Source organism: Molothrus ater, chromosome 30, assembly GCF_012460135.2.
Source record: "Molothrus ater isolate BHLD 08-10-18 breed brown headed cowbird chromosome 30, BPBGC_Mater_1.1, whole genome shotgun sequence".
Lineage (NCBI taxonomy): Eukaryota > Metazoa > Chordata > Aves > Passeriformes > Icteridae > Molothrus > Molothrus ater.
The window spans coordinates 529,605-546,852 of NC_050507.2; the positions used below are offsets into that span (position 1 = coordinate 529,605).

Genomic DNA, 17,248 nt, shown 5'->3' on the forward strand with positions numbered 1-17,248 from the left:
CTGCAGCCAGAGCCAGGCTGGCTGGGCACCAAAGTTTCCATGGAGCCACCAGCAGGTGCAGGGGAGGCATTTCCAAAGCTGTTCCACCAAACCCTCGGGGCAGGAGAAAGGAGGAAGAGCACAATGAGGTCACCCCGAGCCTCTCCAGGCTGAACCATCCCAATTCTCCCAGCCTTTCCTCCCAGTTCAGCTGCTCCATCCCTCGGATCATGCTGGTGCCTCCTCCTGACTCACTCCAGCAGCTCCACGTCCTCCCTGTGCTGGGACCCCCAGGCTGCAGGCAGCGCTCATCAGATGATCATCATTAATTTTTTAATTAATACTCGTGGTGTGACTGCGCACTTGGCTTTTTCCATGGATTAATGCTGACTGGGTTTGTGTCCCTTTTCTCTCTGAGCACAGGAAACTGCTTCAGGGAGAAGGAACTTAATGTTAATACTTGCAGAAAGTGGCCTTTAACTCCAACCTCCTGCTCTGGAGGAACCCCAGGGGAGACAGGAATCCTTTTCCTCTGCCTGAACCTGCACAAAGTGGGCCCATTCGTGGCCATTTGTTTTCCCCATAAATTTCATCCCTAAGATCCCAGAGTCCCTGAGGTTGGAAAAGATCACCAAGCCCAAACTATGAGTGATCCCCACCAGAGCTGCCATGTCCAGCTGTTCCTTGGACACCTCCAGGGATGGCGACTCCACCACCTCCCAGGGCAGCCCCTCACACCCTTTCCATGGAGAAATTCCTCCTGAACGTTACAGAGGGCAGCTCAGGTGAGGGGTGTCACTGCCCCACCTGCACATCAGAGCCCTCCATCCCTGGGAAAGGCGCATCCACCTCCTTCCAAACACATCCCAGAGCAAGAGAGGCTCCAGCACCAGGGAACAGGGGCTGTGATCACGGCCGGGGAGTGAGGGCTGAAACCCCCAACCCTTCCCAGCGTTTGGGACCATCCCGCACCCCAACCCCACCCCTCAACGTCTCCGATCCCCTTCCCGCACCCCCAAATCCGCCGTCCCCGCCGCTCGTTCCTCCCCTCCGGCAGGGGGCGCCGCGGGCGGCGGGCGCGGGCGGCTCCTCCCCGGCGCTCCGCGCGCCGTGCGGGGCCGTTTCCGGTTCCGCTCCCTTTGTGCGAGACAAGATGGCGGCGCGGGCCGGGTTCCAGTCGGGGCCTGCGAGCGGCGGCGGCGCCGGGGCCGCGCCCGGGGCCGCGCTGGGCCCGGGAGCGCCGGGCGGGGCGGTGCGCATGGGCCCGGCGCCGGGGCAGGGCCTGTACCGCTCGCCGCTGCCCGGAGCCGCCTACCCGGTGAGGCGGGGCGGCGCGGGGCGGGGCGCGGGGCCGGGCTCGGCGGGCGCTGACCGGCTCTGTTCTCTCCGCAGCGCCCCGGGATGCTGCCGGGCGGCCGCCTGGCGCCGCAGGGCCCGGCCATGGGTCCTCCCGGCTACGGTGGGAGCCCAGCCGTGCGGCCCGCGCTGGCGCAGGCCGGGCTGGACCAGGCTCGCAAGCGGCCGGCCCCGCAGCAGCTTCAGCAGGTGCAGCCGCAGGCGGTGCCCAACCGCAACCACAAGTAAGGCACGGGGGGCACGGGGAGAGGGCACATCCCGGGGTAACGGGGACATCCCGGACAATGGGAGCATCTCGGGGCGCCAGCAACATCCCCTCGGCTGTCGTGGGCATCGGGAGGAATTTCTTCATGGAAATTGCCAGGCTTTGGAAGGGGCTGCCCAGGAAGGTGGTGGAGTTCCCATCCCTGGAGGTTTTCAAAGAATGATGGGCATGGCACTGAGTGCTCTGGGTCGGTGACAGGGTGGGGATCGGGCACAGGTTGGAGTCAGGGGTCTAGAAGGGCTTTTCCAATCTCAAGGATTCTGGAGTTCTCAACCATCCTGCAGCGCTCAGGGGCTGAAAGGTCCTGTCAGGTCCTTGTGCTTCCCCTGGCACTGGAGGACAGCACTGGGCAGGGCTGAGTCTATGTCACATGCCTGCATCCTGATGTGGATGCCCCAGTGAGAATGAAATTCATGCTGGATTTAAAATGCTGTTCCTGGAAAAGCCAACCCAAAGTTGATTGAGGCAGGAAGGTCACTTGGTGTGGATTGTGGCAGGTCTTCCTTCCCAAGGGATGAGCCCCCTTCCCAACAGATGTAATTCCCTTTGTGAGTGCTCAGAGGGGTGGGGAGCATTGAGATAACCAGTTAACTGGGGATAAGTCTCCAGGTAACTGGGGAGCTGCAGGTTTTTGAGTTCCTGTGCCCAGAGCTGTTCCCATTTTCACACTTTGCCTCTTGCCCCTGTCAGTGCCAAGAAGAAGAAGATGGCAGATAAAATCCTCCCACAGCGGGTGAGTGGGACATGGGGAGGGGCTCAGGGGGAGGTGAGGCAGCCTGGGGAGCTGATGGGCATTTCCATCCTTGCCTGGCCATAGATCCGTGAGCTCGTGCCCGAGTCCCAGGCCTACATGGACCTGCTGGCCTTCGAGAGGAAGCTGGACCAGACCATCATGAGGAAGCGCCTGGATATCCAGGAGGCTCTGAAACGCCCCATCAAGGTAGGGGGGTCCATGGCTTGTATCCAGGCTCTGCAGGCTCCTGAGTTCAGGCAGCAGGAGGGCACTGAAGGGCTGTGTCCTGTGAGTGTGGCAAATCAGGGATCCCATGCTCTGGACAGTGCCAAGGACTGGGACCAGCAGCTCTTCTGTCCTCACTGTGTGCACCAGGAGGGGGGAATGTGAGGCAGCTGAGAACATTGAGCTCAGTTTTAGCAAAGCTTGTGCAGCACAGTTGGCCCTGTGCAGGAGAATTAACTGATTATTAATTAGCTGATGTTTTTTCTCCTAGCAAAAGCGAAAGCTGCGTATTTTTATCTCCAACACCTTCAACCCCGCCAAGTCAGACGCGGAGGATGGCGAAGGAACCGTCGCCTCCTGGGAGCTTCGGGTGGAAGGACGGCTGTTGGAGGATGTAAGTGGGCAGTACCCAGCCTCAGAGGGGACTGTGGATCTGGAGTTGGCAATGAAACCAGTTTCCTAGTGTCTGAGAGCACAGCTGGGGCTTGATATCCTCCTTCATCTCTGTTTTCCAAGGAGTCTGATGGTGACGAGACCGAGAGCCCAGCTTGCAGACCGATGGGTGTCCCCATGGCAGGACATGAGTTGTCCAAAGTTCTTAGAGTTGTGAGAATCACTGGTGAGAGCAGCTCAGTGGCACTTGTGTCCCCGGCTCTGAGAACCAGGGCACTGGCATTGTACGTAACTGCTGAGGGGTTTAACTCCTGCGAGCTCATCTTTAACTCCAGTCTTTCCCTTTCTCACTTGGAAACTCGATTTTTGAGCACAAGTTGGTGAATTCAGGTGGTCAGAACTTACAGGAGCTGTCGTGCACGGTGGCTGTGCTTGAGTGCTGAGACTTGCTGCCCTAACCCTCTTCCTCCCTGTGTTGCTTGCAGTCTGCTCTGTCCAAATATGATGCCACCAAGCAGAAAAGGAAATTTTCGTCCTTCTTTAAATCTCTGGTCATTGAACTTGATAAAGACCTGTATGGCCCTGACAATCACCTAGTAGAGGTGAGCTGCTTTTTGCTGTGTTTCCTCTAAAAGTGGGTTGGTGTTTCAGCAGGTGGGGTTTGTGTGTCATTTACAACCTGGGAGGTGGGAATCCTTGAGGCTCCTGGGAGCCAGGAGCTCTTGAATTCTCACTTTGGCTTTTCCTCTCACTTGCTGAAGGTCAGAACAAATGTATTGACTCTTGTTTAAACTCTAAGTAGGAAGAATTGGAGTTTTCTCTAGTTGGGTGGGATTTACTGGCAAAGCTTTTGGGTGCCCAGCAGCAGGAGAAGGGAGAATCATGTCTGGGGGGCTTCTGAATTCCCTCTCACGTTCCAGTGGCACAGGACTGCTACGACTCAGGAGACAGATGGCTTCCAGGTGAAGAGGCCAGGGGATGTGAACGTGCGCTGCACTGTCCTGCTGATGCTGGATTACCAGGTAGCACAGTAGGGAAAAAATCTTCCCTCTAGGGGTGGTGAGGCCCTGGCATAACTGCCCAGGAAAACTGTGGCTGCCCCTGGATCCCTGGAAGTGCCCAAGGTCAGGTTGGACAGGGCTTGGAGCAACCCTGGATAGTGGAAGGTGCCCCTGCCAATGGCAGGGGTGGGATGAGATTCCTTTAAGGTCCTTCCCAACCCAAACCATTCCATGCTGGGAGCAGCAGTGCTGGGCGTGCACCATTACCTGTGTCTGGGCTGCCTCACCTCTCGGTGCTCTTTGTTCAGCCTCCCCAGTTCAAGCTGGATCCGCGCCTGGCTCGGCTGCTGGGCATCCACACGCAGACCCGGCCCGTGATCATCCAGGCCCTGTGGCAGTACATCAAGACCCACAAGCTGCAGGACCCCCACGAGCGGGAGTTTGTCATCTGTGACAAGTACCTGCAGCAGGTGAGCAGTGGCAGGGCTGGAGCAGCAGCGCCTGGAGCAGTTCCCAGCGTGGGCAGCCCCCGCAGGGGTGGCTGCAGCGAGCCCCTGCTCCTCCCTCAGCCCTGTCTCTGTCACAGATATTTGAGTCGCAGCGGATGAAGTTCTCAGAGATCCCACAAAGGCTTCATGCCTTGCTGATGCCCCCCGAGCCGATCATCATCAATCATGTGATCAGGTGAGGCTGCTCCACGGCTGTTCCTGTTTCCAGGAAGGAGTGGAGGAGGGGAGGGATGGATGAGGCTGGCTGGGAAGACAATGTGCTGTGTCCTGATTTTCAGCAGCAGTTCCCATGTTGCCTGTCACTGTTCCTTTGTGCAAGAGCAGCCGCCTCTTTCATTACCACATCCATCTTCCAAAGGCACTCCCACATCCCTGCTGTCCTTTGCTGTGGATAGAAACCTTAGTGGAGCAATCATTCTTTTCTTTTGCTGCAAAGCCATCGGTGGGCTTTAGCTGCTTTTGGGGCTGAGGCTGACAGTGGCATGGCTTGTCCCTGTCCCTGCCTGCAGCCCATTTGCTGCAGCATCCCAGAGGAGCTGCATTTGCTGCTTCCTTGAACTGGTCCCAGACTTTGCCTTCTTTCTGGAGCTGCTCCCTGATTTTGGCTTCTTGTGGATGTCCCCAGTGTTGACCCAAATGACCAGAAGAAGACAGCCTGCTATGACATTGACGTGGAGGTGGACGATACCCTGAAAACTCAGATGAATTCCTTCCTGCTCTCCACAGCCAGTCAACAGGAAATTGCTGCTCTGGATAACAAGGTAGGAAAAGCTCCTTCAGATCTGCTCTCCTTGTTGCTGGGCAGGGATGTGTCTCTGGACACAGAATAGGAGTGCTCTGTTGTTTGGAAGCTGCAGTGGGATGAGCCACGTTTACAAACGTGGCTGTACCTGGAAATGTAATTTTTAAAGCCACCAGTCTATGGGAAAATTGGTAATATTTAGAGAGCAGGAAACTGGGAGCTGAACATCCTGGTAAGTATAAGTGAACTAGAGAGTGTAAGAATTTGCCTTCATGTGTTGGATCCCTTGATGTTTCTGACTTCTCCCCTGTTCAGCAGTTCCATTCTGTGTTTGTCTCCTGCAGATCCATGAAACAATTGAGACCATCAACCAGCTGAAGACACAGCGCGAGTTCATGCTGAGCTTTGCCCGAGATCCTCAGGGCTTCATCAACGACTGGCTCCAGTCCCAGTGCCGGGATTTGAAGGTAGAAGCTTTGTCTTGTGTGGAAGGTGGTCCAGTTCACACGCTTCCCTCATTAGAATGAGCTCCCACAGAGAGAAGGAAGCAATTTCCTCCTCGGAAAGCGAGGCTGGGATTTGAGTCAAGCATAAGAAGCTGACCTGAGTGCACTGAGATGTGTGTGAGGAAAGGGAAGGGGGTGGGTTTGCTCAGCAGAGCCAGAGCTTTTGCACTCCCTGAGCTGTTGTGCCTTTGTGCTCCCAGACAATGACTGATGTCGTTGGGAATCCCGAGGAGGAGCGCAGAGCTGAGTTCTACTTCCAGCCGTGGGCGCAGGAAGCCGTGTGCCGATACTTCTACTCCAAGGTGAGCGTCCCCAGGCTGGGGTCCCTCTCTGTGCTGGCACTCCTTGGGCCACACAGTGCTGGGGGAGGTGGTGGTTGCATCTTGGTCCCAGTTGGAGCTCTCCCTTTCCCAGTGTGTTAACTTGGTGCTGCACCACCCAAGGGCGTTAATGCTGCAACTCTGCTCCTCTTGCAGGTGCAGCAGAGACGGCAGGAACTGGAGCAGGCCCTGGGCATCCGGAACACATAGGCTGCTCTGCTCCTCCCCAGGCAGAAGCATCACAGCTGTTTGTGGAGACAGAGCTGCAGAGCTCACTGTTCCAGCTCACCGAATCCCACTCTGGCAGCGAGGCCCACGTTATTCATCCTGGCATTGTCCCTGCAGGGGCAAGTCCAGGACACCTGGGGCGAGCAGACAGGCTCCAATGAGCACACATTTCTACCTGGTTTTCTTCCTGACTGTTGCCTTGTCAGTCCCAAGGCTTCCACGAGCGTCCCCGTGACTCTGCACTGCCTGTAGTGTCCCCGGTAGCCAGAGTGACTCAGAGCCTTCTCTCAGCCCATTCCTCCCCAACCAGCATCTGGTTGGGCTCTCAGAGCTGGCTCTGAAGCCTGGCTCTGCTTTAAGGTGTGGCTGGGCTCTTCCCTGCCACGTTTTACAGCCCGTGCCAGGCGCTGTCGTGGGCAGGATGCCATGAGCTGACATACCTCCCTGCCCTCACCCCCTCCTCAGAGGGTGCTGCTGCACTGGGCTGCCTCATAGGTCACTCTCCTCCTTGAGGAAGTTACTGAACTGTATAGAGAATTGCTTCTTCCCTTCTCCCTTCTCCCCTGCCCCATTCCCTGCGTGTTCCATGATGGACTGTCCTGGGCTGGGATCACAGGGAGACAAGGCCTTGGCTTCCTGCAGGGATGTGGAAGCGTTGGAGTGATGCAGCGCTCTGCACTTCAAACACCTCCCAGTGGCTTCCAGCAAACCACGTGGCTGCTTGTGTTCCCTGGAGCAGGGAGAGGAGATGGAGCAGCTGCCTGGAATTCTGCAGGGACAGTGTTGTAGGCTCATTCCTTCAGGACAGTTGTCCTGTGTCACTTGCTGTGGGGACCAGAGGCTCCTTCGTGTGGGTCCAAGGGTCCAAGGACAGGACAGTCCTTGGAAAAGGACATTTTTCCAAGTGTATGTGAGTTAGCAGGTGTTTCCATGCTGAAGCTCCTGTGGTTTTTAGTCAAGTTTTAGGCTGTGGGGCTGTCATAGGGCCCAGCATGGTTCAGGAATGTACAAATAGATTTTCTCCACTGTGAGGAGTAGCAGCCCCGATGCCTCCTCTTGGAATGAGGTACTGGTGGCCAGGCTTAGGAGAATGAAATAGCTCCTCTTCACTCCAATCCCAGTGTTTGTGCTCGGGACTATAATGCAAATGGACTCAAAGCTGGTCTGACTCTTGGAATAGCTGCAGGATCATGTTACTGATGAGCACTCACCCAGTTCAGTGTGGCTGGGGAGGCTGCTGTGAGTTGGAGCACCTGGGTGGCCCTACTACTTACTCCTTGTGTCTGTGTTACTACATGTCTGTGAGTAATAGACTCTCGACTTCCCCTCTCCTCTGCCCTTCTGAAATGCTCCTCCGTGGTACTGGGGTGAAGGTCTTGGTGCTGGAGAAGCAGCCCCTGACTCCTCAGGGTACTCCCACAGGAGAGATGCTGAGTCCTACATAGGCAAACGTAGCTATTGCAGAGTAACTGCTTTTCTTAACTGAGTATTACGGTTTTTTCCATGGACCAAATTTTTTTTTTTGTACTGTATCCTTGTAGACGTCACCCAGTTTTAATAAAAGACTCCTGTGAAGGAAGCTGTCCTCCTCCTTCCGTGCTGACAGCTTGCACTCTCCCAGCTGCCATGGGGGATGAGCCTGGTGACTCCCAGGAAAGGGACACCATTATCTCTGCTTGCTTTCTTCTTCTCAAAGCCAGCAGGGTTAAGTGACTGGAGAGAAAATGTTCTTCATATTTTGGCCTTTTATAGCGAGCCCTTCATGGAGGGGATCTCCCAGCTTGCAGACTCTCTGCTAAGCCTTTGCAAAGTGCTTTTGTGGTAAACAAAGTAACTTGAGCAAAACTGGAAATCCAGTGGCCAGTGCTAATAAATCCTGAACTGCCTCGTGTCCACTTGGCTGGATTGTGGCAGCCTGGATTGTGCCCAAGGGAGTAGGGCAGAATTTGAAGGAAACTGAAGTACAGTTTACATGCAAGGTTTAAAATTACGCAGAAAGGGATTTATTCTCTTCACCCTGCTTGTTTATAGAATGTAACTGCTTTGCTGCAGACCTGGGAGCCCTTGGGGCAAGGGAAGGATCCTCTGTGTGAAGGGGAAAGTGCTGCTGGCTGTGGCAGGGGCAGGAGCTGAGTCCGGGGCTGCACCAGGTGCTTCCTGCTCCTTCGTTTTGGGGGAAATGGCACTTTGTAGCAAGAGGGGGACAATGAAAAGCTTTTCTGCAGAAAGGGTCAGCAGTCACGAGTCAGCTTGGCGAGTGCCCTGCCAAGGGGTCTGCAGCTTCCTCACGAGGGGCAGCAGAGGGACAGCTCTGATCCCTGCTCTCTGGGACAGTGTCAGGACCCTGGGGAAAGGCTGGAGCTGTGTCAGGGGGGATGGGATGGATATTAGGAAAAAGGTACTTTCCCCCAGAGACCTCAGGCACTGAACAGGCTCCCCAGGGAACGGTCACAACCCTGACCCTGCCAGAGCTCAAGGGGTGTTTGGACAACGCTGTCAGGCACAGGGTGGGATTGTTGGGATGTCCTGTTCAGGGCCAGGGCTTGGACTCCCCGGTCTTTGGGGGTCCCTTCCAGCTCAGGGTATTGCATGACTCCGTGATCCTATGGCTCCTGGTTCTGGGGGACCTGAGCCGCTCCAGGGCAGCGCTCTGCACCTGCCGCGCACGGAGCGGGTGCCCGGGGCCCCCGGGGCGAGGCGGGGCCGGGGGCGGGCCGGGGCCGCCCCTGCTCCGGGCAGCCTTGAAATAGCAGAGGCGGGTTCCAAACCGCAGTGCCCCGCTCCCGGCACCATGGGTGGCAAGAAGGTTTGCGTCGTGGGCTCTGGCAACTGGTGAGCGCCGGGCACCCGGGTCCCCTCGGCGAGCACAGCGCGGTCCCTGTCCTGCCCTGTCCCCCCTCGGCAGCCGGTGCCAGCCGTCCCCATTCCTGCAGGTCACAGCGTGACCTGTGGTGCCCTGGGCTCCCCGGTGCCCACAACCACGGCCACCCTCTGCCCTCGCAGGGGCTCGGCCATCGCCAAGATCGCCGGCAGCAACACAGCTCGGCTGGGCAGCTTCGAGAGCCAGGTGAACATGTGGGTGCTGGAGGAGGAGGTGGGCGGCCGGCGGCTCACGGACATCATCAACACGGAGCACGAGAACGTCAAGTACCTGCCGGGGCACAAGCTGCCCCCCAACGTGGTGAGTGTGGGCTGCCAGCAGCGTCTCCGAGGGGCAGAGCTGATGGCTGGGCTTTGGAGAGAGACCAGCAGCTCTGGGGGGCTGCTGGAACCCCGGGTGTGAAGGCAGGGTATGCACCGGGCTGTGCGGGGCTCAGTTATGCCCTCCCACTGACCTTCATCTGTGCTTGGATGAGCTGCAGCCCTGGCTGCTCTCACTGCCCACCTTTGACTCTGCTCTGGCATCCCACAGGCTGGGCTGGAGGCCATGTGGCTGCCTCTGAGCTGGCATCATCCCCTCTGCTCTGGGATCATCCCACCAGCCCCTCTGCTGGCAGGGACCTCAGCATGGTGACTTTGGGCCCTTCCTTGCCATCCATCTTCCCAGTCCCTAACAACAGTCACACTCTATTCAGGTGGCAGAGCCAGACCTGCTCAAAGCCTGTGCAGGGGCTGATGTCCTCCTGTTCGTGGTGCCCCACCAGTTCATCGGCAAAGTCTGTGACCAGCTCAAGGGCCACGTGAAGAAAGAGGCCATTGGGATGTCACTCATCAAGGTGTGAGCAGGAGCAGCGCTCGCCAGGGTGTGGGGCAAGGGCAGGGGAGCTGGAAGCAGCCTGGCTGGGGGTGGCTGCTAAGGGAATGCAGGGATTTTGGAACAGAAATGGGCAGTGGGGGGAGGAAGGGAAGTGGGGGCAGAGTCTTTGTGGGGATTTGGAGGTGTTGGTGGAGAAGGGTGAGGGCATAAGGGGGATCTCGGTGCTGAGAGGAGCAGGGCACAGCTCTGCACATCAGGATCAGTCAGAGCACTGCAGCACAGGGAATGGCAGGATTGGGGTGCAGGGCAGGTGTCCAGGAGGGGCAGGTGCTCATTATCTGGTTGGCAAGGTGGTGTTCAGTCAAAGGCTGGACTCAATGTCCTTAGAGGTCTATCCCAGTGTATCCCAGTGTAATTGATGCTGTGATCTCTGTCCCCAGGGTGTGGATGAAGGACCAGATGGGCTGAGGCTGATCTCAGACATCATCCATGAGAAACTGGGAATAGAAATGAGCGTGCTCATGGGGGCCAATATTGCCAATGAAGTGGCAGAAGAGAAGTTCTGTGAAACCACCATTGGTAAGGAGCCCTCCTCGTTAGCAGCTTCCATTTGTGATTAGCAGGAAGAGGCAAAGGGCAGAGTATGGTGCAGCTCAAACTCCTGCTGCCTTGAGTGAACTGGCCCTGTTCCCTGGGGAGACAGGAGGCTCCATAGGAGCTGGCTGAGCTCATTCCCAGGGTTTGTGCTGGGATCACTCGCTTCATTAACAATGGGGTTGTGCAGCTAAAAGTTCCTGCCAGCATGGAGCAGGAACAGCAGGCAGCTGCCTGGCACAAATTAAAGAGGTGGGCAACAAGAGGCCCTTTAGGAATAATTTCCATCCTTGATTTCCTTGGGCTTCACAGGATGCCCACCTGGATCTCATGTTATTGCCAGCCAGGGCTGTTGGAAGTTCATCTGGCGACAGTTCCAACACCCTCCACACTGCTGGGGACTGTGCACAGAGCCAAGACAAACAGAACCGTTTGCTGGGTCAGAAGTTGTGGCATTCAAAGTGTTGTTTTATTAAACAACAGCAAACACACTGGGTAGGAGGCTGGGAGGTGGAGCAGAGCCCACAACCCCTGTGAGCACACAGGACCCACAGGACCCTGCAGGGACAACCAGGACAGAAAGCTGCAACCCCAAATTTACAACCTTTGAAGATGCCTTTAACCTACTGAGCATTCAGAAAGTCATTTCTGTCTTGCGTGACAGCAGCATGGATTGTCCCCTGTGTTCTGGGAATGTCAAAGTTGAACATTGCTTATCTGTCAGGCAGTCTGTGCCTGACTCTGTGTGGACCTGCAACTGTTTTGCAACATTGGTTGGGCAATAGGTTCCTCTCACTGAATGACCTTCAGGAGAGCATGGACCTACCTCATGGGTCTTCCCCATCATCTTCTTCCTTGTCCCTTTGTCTCCTCAGGCTGCAAGAACATGAAGCACGGGCAGATGCTGAAGGACCTGATGCAGACCCCCAACTTCCGTGTGTCGGTGGTGCAGGAAGCTGACACTGTAGAGATCTGTGGGGCTCTCAAGGTGAGCAGAGCCTGGGGCTCTGCAGGGAGCTGGGGGGAGGAGGGATGGTGGGCACTGGCACAGAGAGCAGCCAGTGCTTGGGATCACGCAGGCTGCTCACGGATGCAGCCAAGCCCCAAGCTCTGTTGGGAACAGATCCCTCCGCATTGCCACTGTTTTCCAGAATGTGGTGGCTGTAGGGGCCGGTTTCTGTGATGGGCTTGGCTACGGTGACAACACCAAGGCTGCCGTGATCCGCCTGGGCCTGATGGAGATGATTGGCTTTGCCAAACTCTTCTGTAAGGGCCCTGTCACCTCCTCCACCTTCCTGGAGAGCTGCGGCGTTGCCGACCTCATCACCACCTGCTACGGGGGCCGCAACCGCAAGGTGGCCGAGGCTTTTGCCAAGACTGGGAAGGTGAGCAGAGCTGGGAGCGGCTGACACCGATAAAAGTGTGTGGATAAAGCTGGTCAGGGCAGCTTTAGGTGGGATAGCAGGAAAACTTCTTCACACAAGGGTGGTCGGGCACTGAACAGGTTCCCCAAGGCTGCCAGAGCTCAAGGGACGTTTGGACAACACTCTCAGGCACAGGGCGGGGTTGTTGGGGTGTCTGTAGGGGGCCAGGAGTTCAACTGGATGATCCTTGTGGGTGCCTTCCAACTCAGGGTATTCCATGACTCTGTGATCTCTGCATCAAGCTGGTGAGCAGGCAGGGAGGTGATCCCCCTTAGCACTGTGGGATCCATCTGTGCTTGGCTAGCGCTGCAGCCCAGCTCCAGGGCAGGAACGTGGTGCAGCAGCAGGGCTGCAGGTCCAGCTCCTCACTGCTGTGTTGTTTCAGTCCATCGAGCAGCTGGAGAAGGAGATGCTGAATGGGCAGAAGCTGCAGGGTCCCCAGACATCTGCTGAGCTGCATCGAATCCTCAAGAGCAAGAATGCAGTGGAGAAGTGAGTGCTGGAATCTCTGTGCTTTGTTGGGGTGGAGCTGGGACCTTTTCAGCAGCAGCAGGAGGGGAAAGCCCCCACCAGCTGGGCAGGAGTGGCCTGCTGGATGGGGCACAGTGCCATTGGCCCCCATTCTGTCCTGCATGCCATGACAGAAGTCGAGGTGCTCTGACTCTGCCATCTGGGGGTGACTTTCTTTGTCTGCCCACAGGTTCCCCCTCTTCACTGCTGTGTATCGGATCTGCTACGAGGGAAAACCTGTCACTGACTTCATCACGTGTCTGCAGAACCACCCTGAGCACATGTAAGGGGCTCTGCCTGCAGAGCGCAGGTCCTGCTGAGATGTGCTGAGAGCTCCTGCCCACACCAACCTCATCTGCTGCCACAGCCTTGGAAGGACTCTGGGTCTCCTGGGAGCCTCTGCAGACTGCTGGAAGAGCAGAGGTTCCCTTCCCCAGCCCCAGACACTGCCCTGGACACTGAGCCTGCCACAGAGGTACCTGCTGACCTCTTCCTCTCTTTGAAGGGCTCGTTTAATTGCTGCTGCCAAGGTTTGCCCTGAGCAGGGCTGAGCATCTTCCTCCTTCCACTTCCTCACAGTGGATTCTGCTCTGGGAAGGACTCTGCCAGGCCATCATGATAGATAAGGGCTGGGCACTGCCTGGCAGGGAAAACAAGTGTCCCAAGTCCTCCCTCTTCGCCCCATGGGCCCTATGGGTGACACCAGCTCTTCCCTACCTGCTGCTGCTTTTGCATTCCCTGTCTGGTGGAGAGGGCACAGTCCCCTGCCAGGCTCCACCTGGTGAGTGGAGCTCTCAGGACTTCCAAAGGCACTGAGCATCTTTCTAAGCAGCACCAGCACAGACAATGGCATTCCTTGCCACCCAGCCATGTGCTGCTTTCCTCCAGCTGCTCCTGCTGACCCAGGGACACACTGGAGTCTGTTTGTTTAGAGCTTTTGCTCTCCCCATCAGACCTGGCCCCAGCCCTGGGGAGCTCCCCTGTTGTCACAGGAGGAAGGGGGTCTCACACTTTTCCTCATGTGGGGATGCTGCAAGCTGCCCTCTGGCACAGGGGCAGGAATTGGCATATGATCCACAACAGGTACATGGAGATGTCCAACATCCCAGGACAGGACAGAGGTCTTGGGCCTGACACTGAGCCTGTGAAATTTGCCCGTTGTCCGGACAGGTGCCACATGTCCCTCTGCTCCTCTGAGCTGTTTGCTCAGGCCAGAGTGTCCAGCAGTCACTGATCCTACCTGGGCTGGAAGGCTGGAATGCTGCAAGGCTCCCTGTTCTCCCCATTCAAATCCCAGAACCAAGGGGTCTCTGACTAGCAGTGTTCCTTTGAAATAACAATAAACATGGAGAGGAGATAGGAGATGCTCTCCAGTGCATCACTGTCGCCGGGTTGGTGCCTGCTGGATTTGCTGAGCGCTCAAAACAGGGCACTGCCCGTTCCCTCCTGGCTCTGCACCCTCCTGTGCTGTCCCAGAAACAGCAAGAACGTCCCTGTAGGTCCCTGTTTAGCCCCAACATCACACAGTGTCCCACTTGCTTTGTCTCAGCAACGGTTCCAGGATTAAAATTTGGCCGTAGGACTATGGCGGGTTGGGATTGCAACATTGAGCCAGGTCCAGAGTCCTCACCTGGGGCCAGCAGGAGCCAGGCCAGGACTGCACTGGGCCCCACACACCCCAGGCCTCCCTTCCTCTGACGTTTGGGGCTTCCCAGGACACGCTGTGAGATTTTATTCATCTCTTCCCAGCTGCTTTTCCCAGACTCGCCTTGTCCCTGTGTGTCTTTAAAGGAGCCCCGTACTGAGTGACCTTTCCAGGGCTCTGAACCCTCTGCTCGGTGTCTTACAAGGGGAATTTAATCTGTTGGCACTGCACTTGTTTCTGTGCCTTTTATTAGCCACGTTTTCTCAGCAGGCACTCTGCGACCTTTAAATTCAGCAGAACTGTCGTGGGGGGGGAGCCAACACGGCTTCCTCTGCCGAGGAGCTTTATTGAGCTTGGAGGAAGGATAAAGGAAGTCCAGCGTGTTCCTGCAGGGCTGGCACCACTTCTAGTTCTCTTTGTCTTCAAGGGCTTCAAGGAATCCAAGTGTTTGGATACGAAGCTCATGCAGGAGAGAGGGTCCCTGGGCTCTGCTCCCTCACGCAAACTCCTGTCAGCACCTGCAGCAGAATCCAGCAGGGATTTGTGTTTAGCTGGGAGCTCCTCTGTGATGGAAATGCTTTGTGCATCCCCCTTGTCCATGTTTCTTTGACCCTGAAGCACCCAAATCACCACAGACCCTTGCTGAGGGTCCCAGGTCTCCAACAATCTCTCGCTTTTAAACACACCACACTGGAGCTGGATGTCCCGAGCTATAAAAAGTCTTCCCTTTGCCATTTGGAATTATGTTCTGCAGGCTCAGCACATCCCAGTGCTGCAGCCCTGGGAGCTGCTGCTGGGGGAAAGAAGGATGAGGAGGGGAGAAAGAGTAACCCTGGCAGCTTTGGAGCTTGAGGGAGCCCCAGATAGAGCAGGACTGGGACAGCAGAGCTCAAAGGCTGGAAAGGAGCTCCGGGAGGGGAGCAGCTGCCTCAGGGGGGACAGGAGGGGACCCGGGGGAACAGGAGGGGACCTGGGAAAGGTCTGTTGGAAAGGAGGCTGTGGTCTGGGGGCACACTGGGACCCTGGGCAGGCACCCGGGCCCTTGGAATGGCACTGGGACCCTTGGAGTGGCACTGGGACCCTCAAGAAACTACTAGGACCCTCGGGGAGGCACTGGGACCCTCAGGATGTCACCAGAACCGTTGTGAAGCCACCGTGACGTTCGGGACGGCACCGCGCCGCTGAGCCTCAGGGCTGCAGCACGGCCCGGAGAGCCTCGGCCTCATCCACGCGCGGCCAAGGACTGTCCCCTGTGGGCCCTCGGAGCCGCACCTCAGAGGAAGGCCCGCGGGTTCCGTCGTGCAGGGAGGCCCGTCCGGGCTTCGCCGGGGGACCCGAGGCGGCGGCGATGGCGGCGGGAGCGGCCCCTGAGGGGAGACTGCGGCGGGGCCGCCGCCAGGGGGCGCTGCGGGCACCGCGCGCGCTTCCCGCGCTCGCCGGGGCCACACGTGACCGCCGCACATGTGACGACACCGGGCACGTGACTGCCCCGCGCCACGTGACGCGGGCCGGGAGAGCGGCGGAGCGGGAGCGGAGCGGTGAGGCCGGAGGGACCGGACTGGGATGGGACGGGGTGGAATGGGAGCGGCGAGTCCGGACCGGACCGGGCCGGATGGGATGGGACAGGAGCGGGGAGTCCAGAGGGACCGGACCGGGTGGGATGGGACAGGAGCGGGGAGTCCAGAGGGACCGGACCGGACGGGGTGGAATGGGATGGGAGTGGGGAGTCTGGAGCGGCCGGGCCGGACAGGATGGGATGGGACGGGAGCGGTGAGTCCGGAGAAACCGGACCGGACGGAATGGGATGGGATGGATGATGGACCGGGACCCGCGAATCTGTGCTCCCGGCCCTGCTCCCCGCCGCCTTCCTGAGGGCCGGTGCTCACTGAGCTCACCAGGGACCGACCGTGTCCGTGACCGAGCTGGGTGAAAGGATGGAAGCACCCTGAGCGGGTCTGGTGATGGTACAAAACGTGGCTGATGCACCCGAAGGCTGTGCTGCCGTCCAGCAGAGCCTCCATCGGCTGGGGCAAAGAAAAACTTAATGATTCATTAGAATAACTTAATGAAGCTCAACAAGAGCAAGTGCAGGGTCCTGCACCTGCGGAGGAATAGCCCCAAGGACCAGTGGGATCCTGGAATGCATGGGGAAGAGCGTGCCAGCAGCTCAGGGAGGGGGTCCTGCCCCTTGGCCAGAGTGAGCATCCAGTGCTGGCCAAGGAGCTGCTGGAGATGGTTCAGTGCAGGCCACAAAGATGTTGAGGGATCTGGAGCATCTCTCTGAGGGGAGACTGTGGGAGCTGGGAGAAGACTGAGATGGGACCTTTTTAATACATATAAATATCTCCAAGGGGTCAGAGGATGATGGCAGACTCTTTTTTATGATGCCCAGAAAAAGGATGAGGAGGAACAGTCATAAACTAGACCACAAGAAGTTTCACCTCAACATGAGGAAGAACTTTCCATGAAGGGGGGCAGAGCACTGGAACAGTTCCCCATGGAGTCATGGGAATCCTCCTTTCTGGAGACACCTGGACATTCTCCAGTGTCACCTGCTCTGGGTGACCCTGCCTGGACACGGGGGGTTGGACTGCATGATCTCCAGGTGCTTTCCAACGCTGACCATCCTGGCATTGTGTGTCTCTCTCGCAGGTGCAGCCATGGTGTCCAGAAAGCAGCTGGCAGACTTTGGCTACAAGGCCTTCTCGGGCTCCATGATGCTGCTGACGGTGTACGCCGGCTACCTGTGCAGCGTCCGTGTGCAGAGGATGCTCCAGCACCGCCGCCAGCGGGAGAACACGCCCGGGCCTGAGAGCTGAGCCTGTGCTAGGAGCCCCCAGCCCCACCTTGCTGCTCTCCCCTGGCCTGGGGGAGGCACATGGAGTGCAATAAAACCCGTATCCAAGTGGCCAGTGTGGTGATGTGTGGTGTCCCCCAAATCATAAACTGGTCTGGGCTTAAAGGTCACTCTGTTCCACCCCCTTCCATGGGCAGGGATGCATTCCATGAGTCCATCACTTCTGTTCTTCCAAAAAGCTGTTTCTCCTGTCCTGGCAGCAGCCCAGGTGCTCAGAGACAGCCAAGGGACCCATGCTGTCCTCTGTTCTATTTCCTCAAGATG

At 57.5% G+C, this 17,248-nt stretch overlaps 3 protein-coding genes across 3 annotated transcripts; all 3 read left to right on the forward strand.

The window, feature by feature from the left end:
* The first annotated feature begins 1,132 nt into the window (after positions 1 to 1,132).
* SMARCD1 (SWI/SNF related, matrix associated, actin dependent regulator of chromatin, subfamily d, member 1) lies at positions 1,133 to 7,836 on the forward strand. The gene is made up of 13 exons (XM_036399967.1): positions 1,133 to 1,297; positions 1,372 to 1,559; positions 2,291 to 2,333; positions 2,418 to 2,540; positions 2,830 to 2,952; positions 3,437 to 3,553; positions 3,872 to 3,973; positions 4,261 to 4,422; positions 4,539 to 4,636; positions 5,087 to 5,222; positions 5,548 to 5,670; positions 5,910 to 6,011; positions 6,186 to 7,836. Exons 1-13 carry the CDS (start codon positions 1,133 to 1,135, stop codon positions 6,237 to 6,239), a joined length of 1,536 nt encoding a protein of 511 aa, XP_036255860.1. The 3' UTR covers positions 6,240 to 7,836.
* Positions 7,837 to 9,047: 1,211 nt separating this feature from the next.
* Positions 9,048 to 13,844, forward strand: GPD1 (glycerol-3-phosphate dehydrogenase 1). The gene is made up of 8 exons (XM_036400025.2): positions 9,048 to 9,089; positions 9,261 to 9,438; positions 9,833 to 9,973; positions 10,395 to 10,533; positions 11,424 to 11,536; positions 11,700 to 11,933; positions 12,358 to 12,464; positions 12,673 to 13,844. The coding sequence occupies exons 1-8, from the start codon at positions 9,049 to 9,051 to the stop codon at positions 12,767 to 12,769; spliced, it is 1,050 nt and encodes a 349-aa protein (XP_036255918.1). The 5' UTR covers position 9,048; the 3' UTR covers positions 12,770 to 13,844.
* A 1,746-nt stretch (positions 13,845 to 15,590) lies between these two features.
* Positions 15,591 to 17,035, forward strand: LOC118697337 (cytochrome c oxidase assembly protein COX14 homolog). The gene is made up of 2 exons (XM_036399932.2): positions 15,591 to 15,665; positions 16,780 to 17,035. The coding sequence occupies exon 2, from the start codon at positions 16,788 to 16,790 to the stop codon at positions 16,944 to 16,946; it is 159 nt and encodes a 52-aa protein (XP_036255825.1). The 5' UTR covers positions 15,591 to 15,665; positions 16,780 to 16,787; the 3' UTR covers positions 16,947 to 17,035.
* Positions 17,036 to 17,248: the final 213 nt, after the last annotated feature.

Excerpts from the sequence above, each read along its gene's own strand:
- SMARCD1 (XM_036399967.1), top strand. The coding sequence starts at position 1,133 with ATGGCGGCGCGGGCCGGGTTCCAGTCGGGGCCTGCGAGCGGCGGCGGC. Across the intron at positions 4,423-4,538 it reads GTGACAAGTACCTGCAGCAG|ATATTTGAGTCGCAGCGGAT; the intron begins GTGAGCAGTGGC and ends TCTCTGTCACAG. Across the intron at positions 4,637-5,086 it reads ATCATCAATCATGTGATCAG|TGTTGACCCAAATGACCAGA; the intron begins GTGAGGCTGCTC and ends GGATGTCCCCAG.
- GPD1 (XM_036400025.2), top strand. The coding sequence starts at position 9,049 with ATGGGTGGCAAGAAGGTTTGCGTCGTGGGCTCTGGCAACTG. Across the intron at positions 9,974-10,394 it reads TTGGGATGTCACTCATCAAG|GGTGTGGATGAAGGACCAGA; the intron begins GTGTGAGCAGGA and ends CTCTGTCCCCAG. Across the intron at positions 12,465-12,672 it reads AGCAAGAATGCAGTGGAGAA|GTTCCCCCTCTTCACTGCTG; the intron begins GTGAGTGCTGGA and ends GTCTGCCCACAG.
- LOC118697337 (XM_036399932.2), top strand. The coding sequence starts at position 16,788 with ATGGTGTCCAGAAAGCAGCTGGCAGACTTTGGCTACAAGGCCTTCTCG.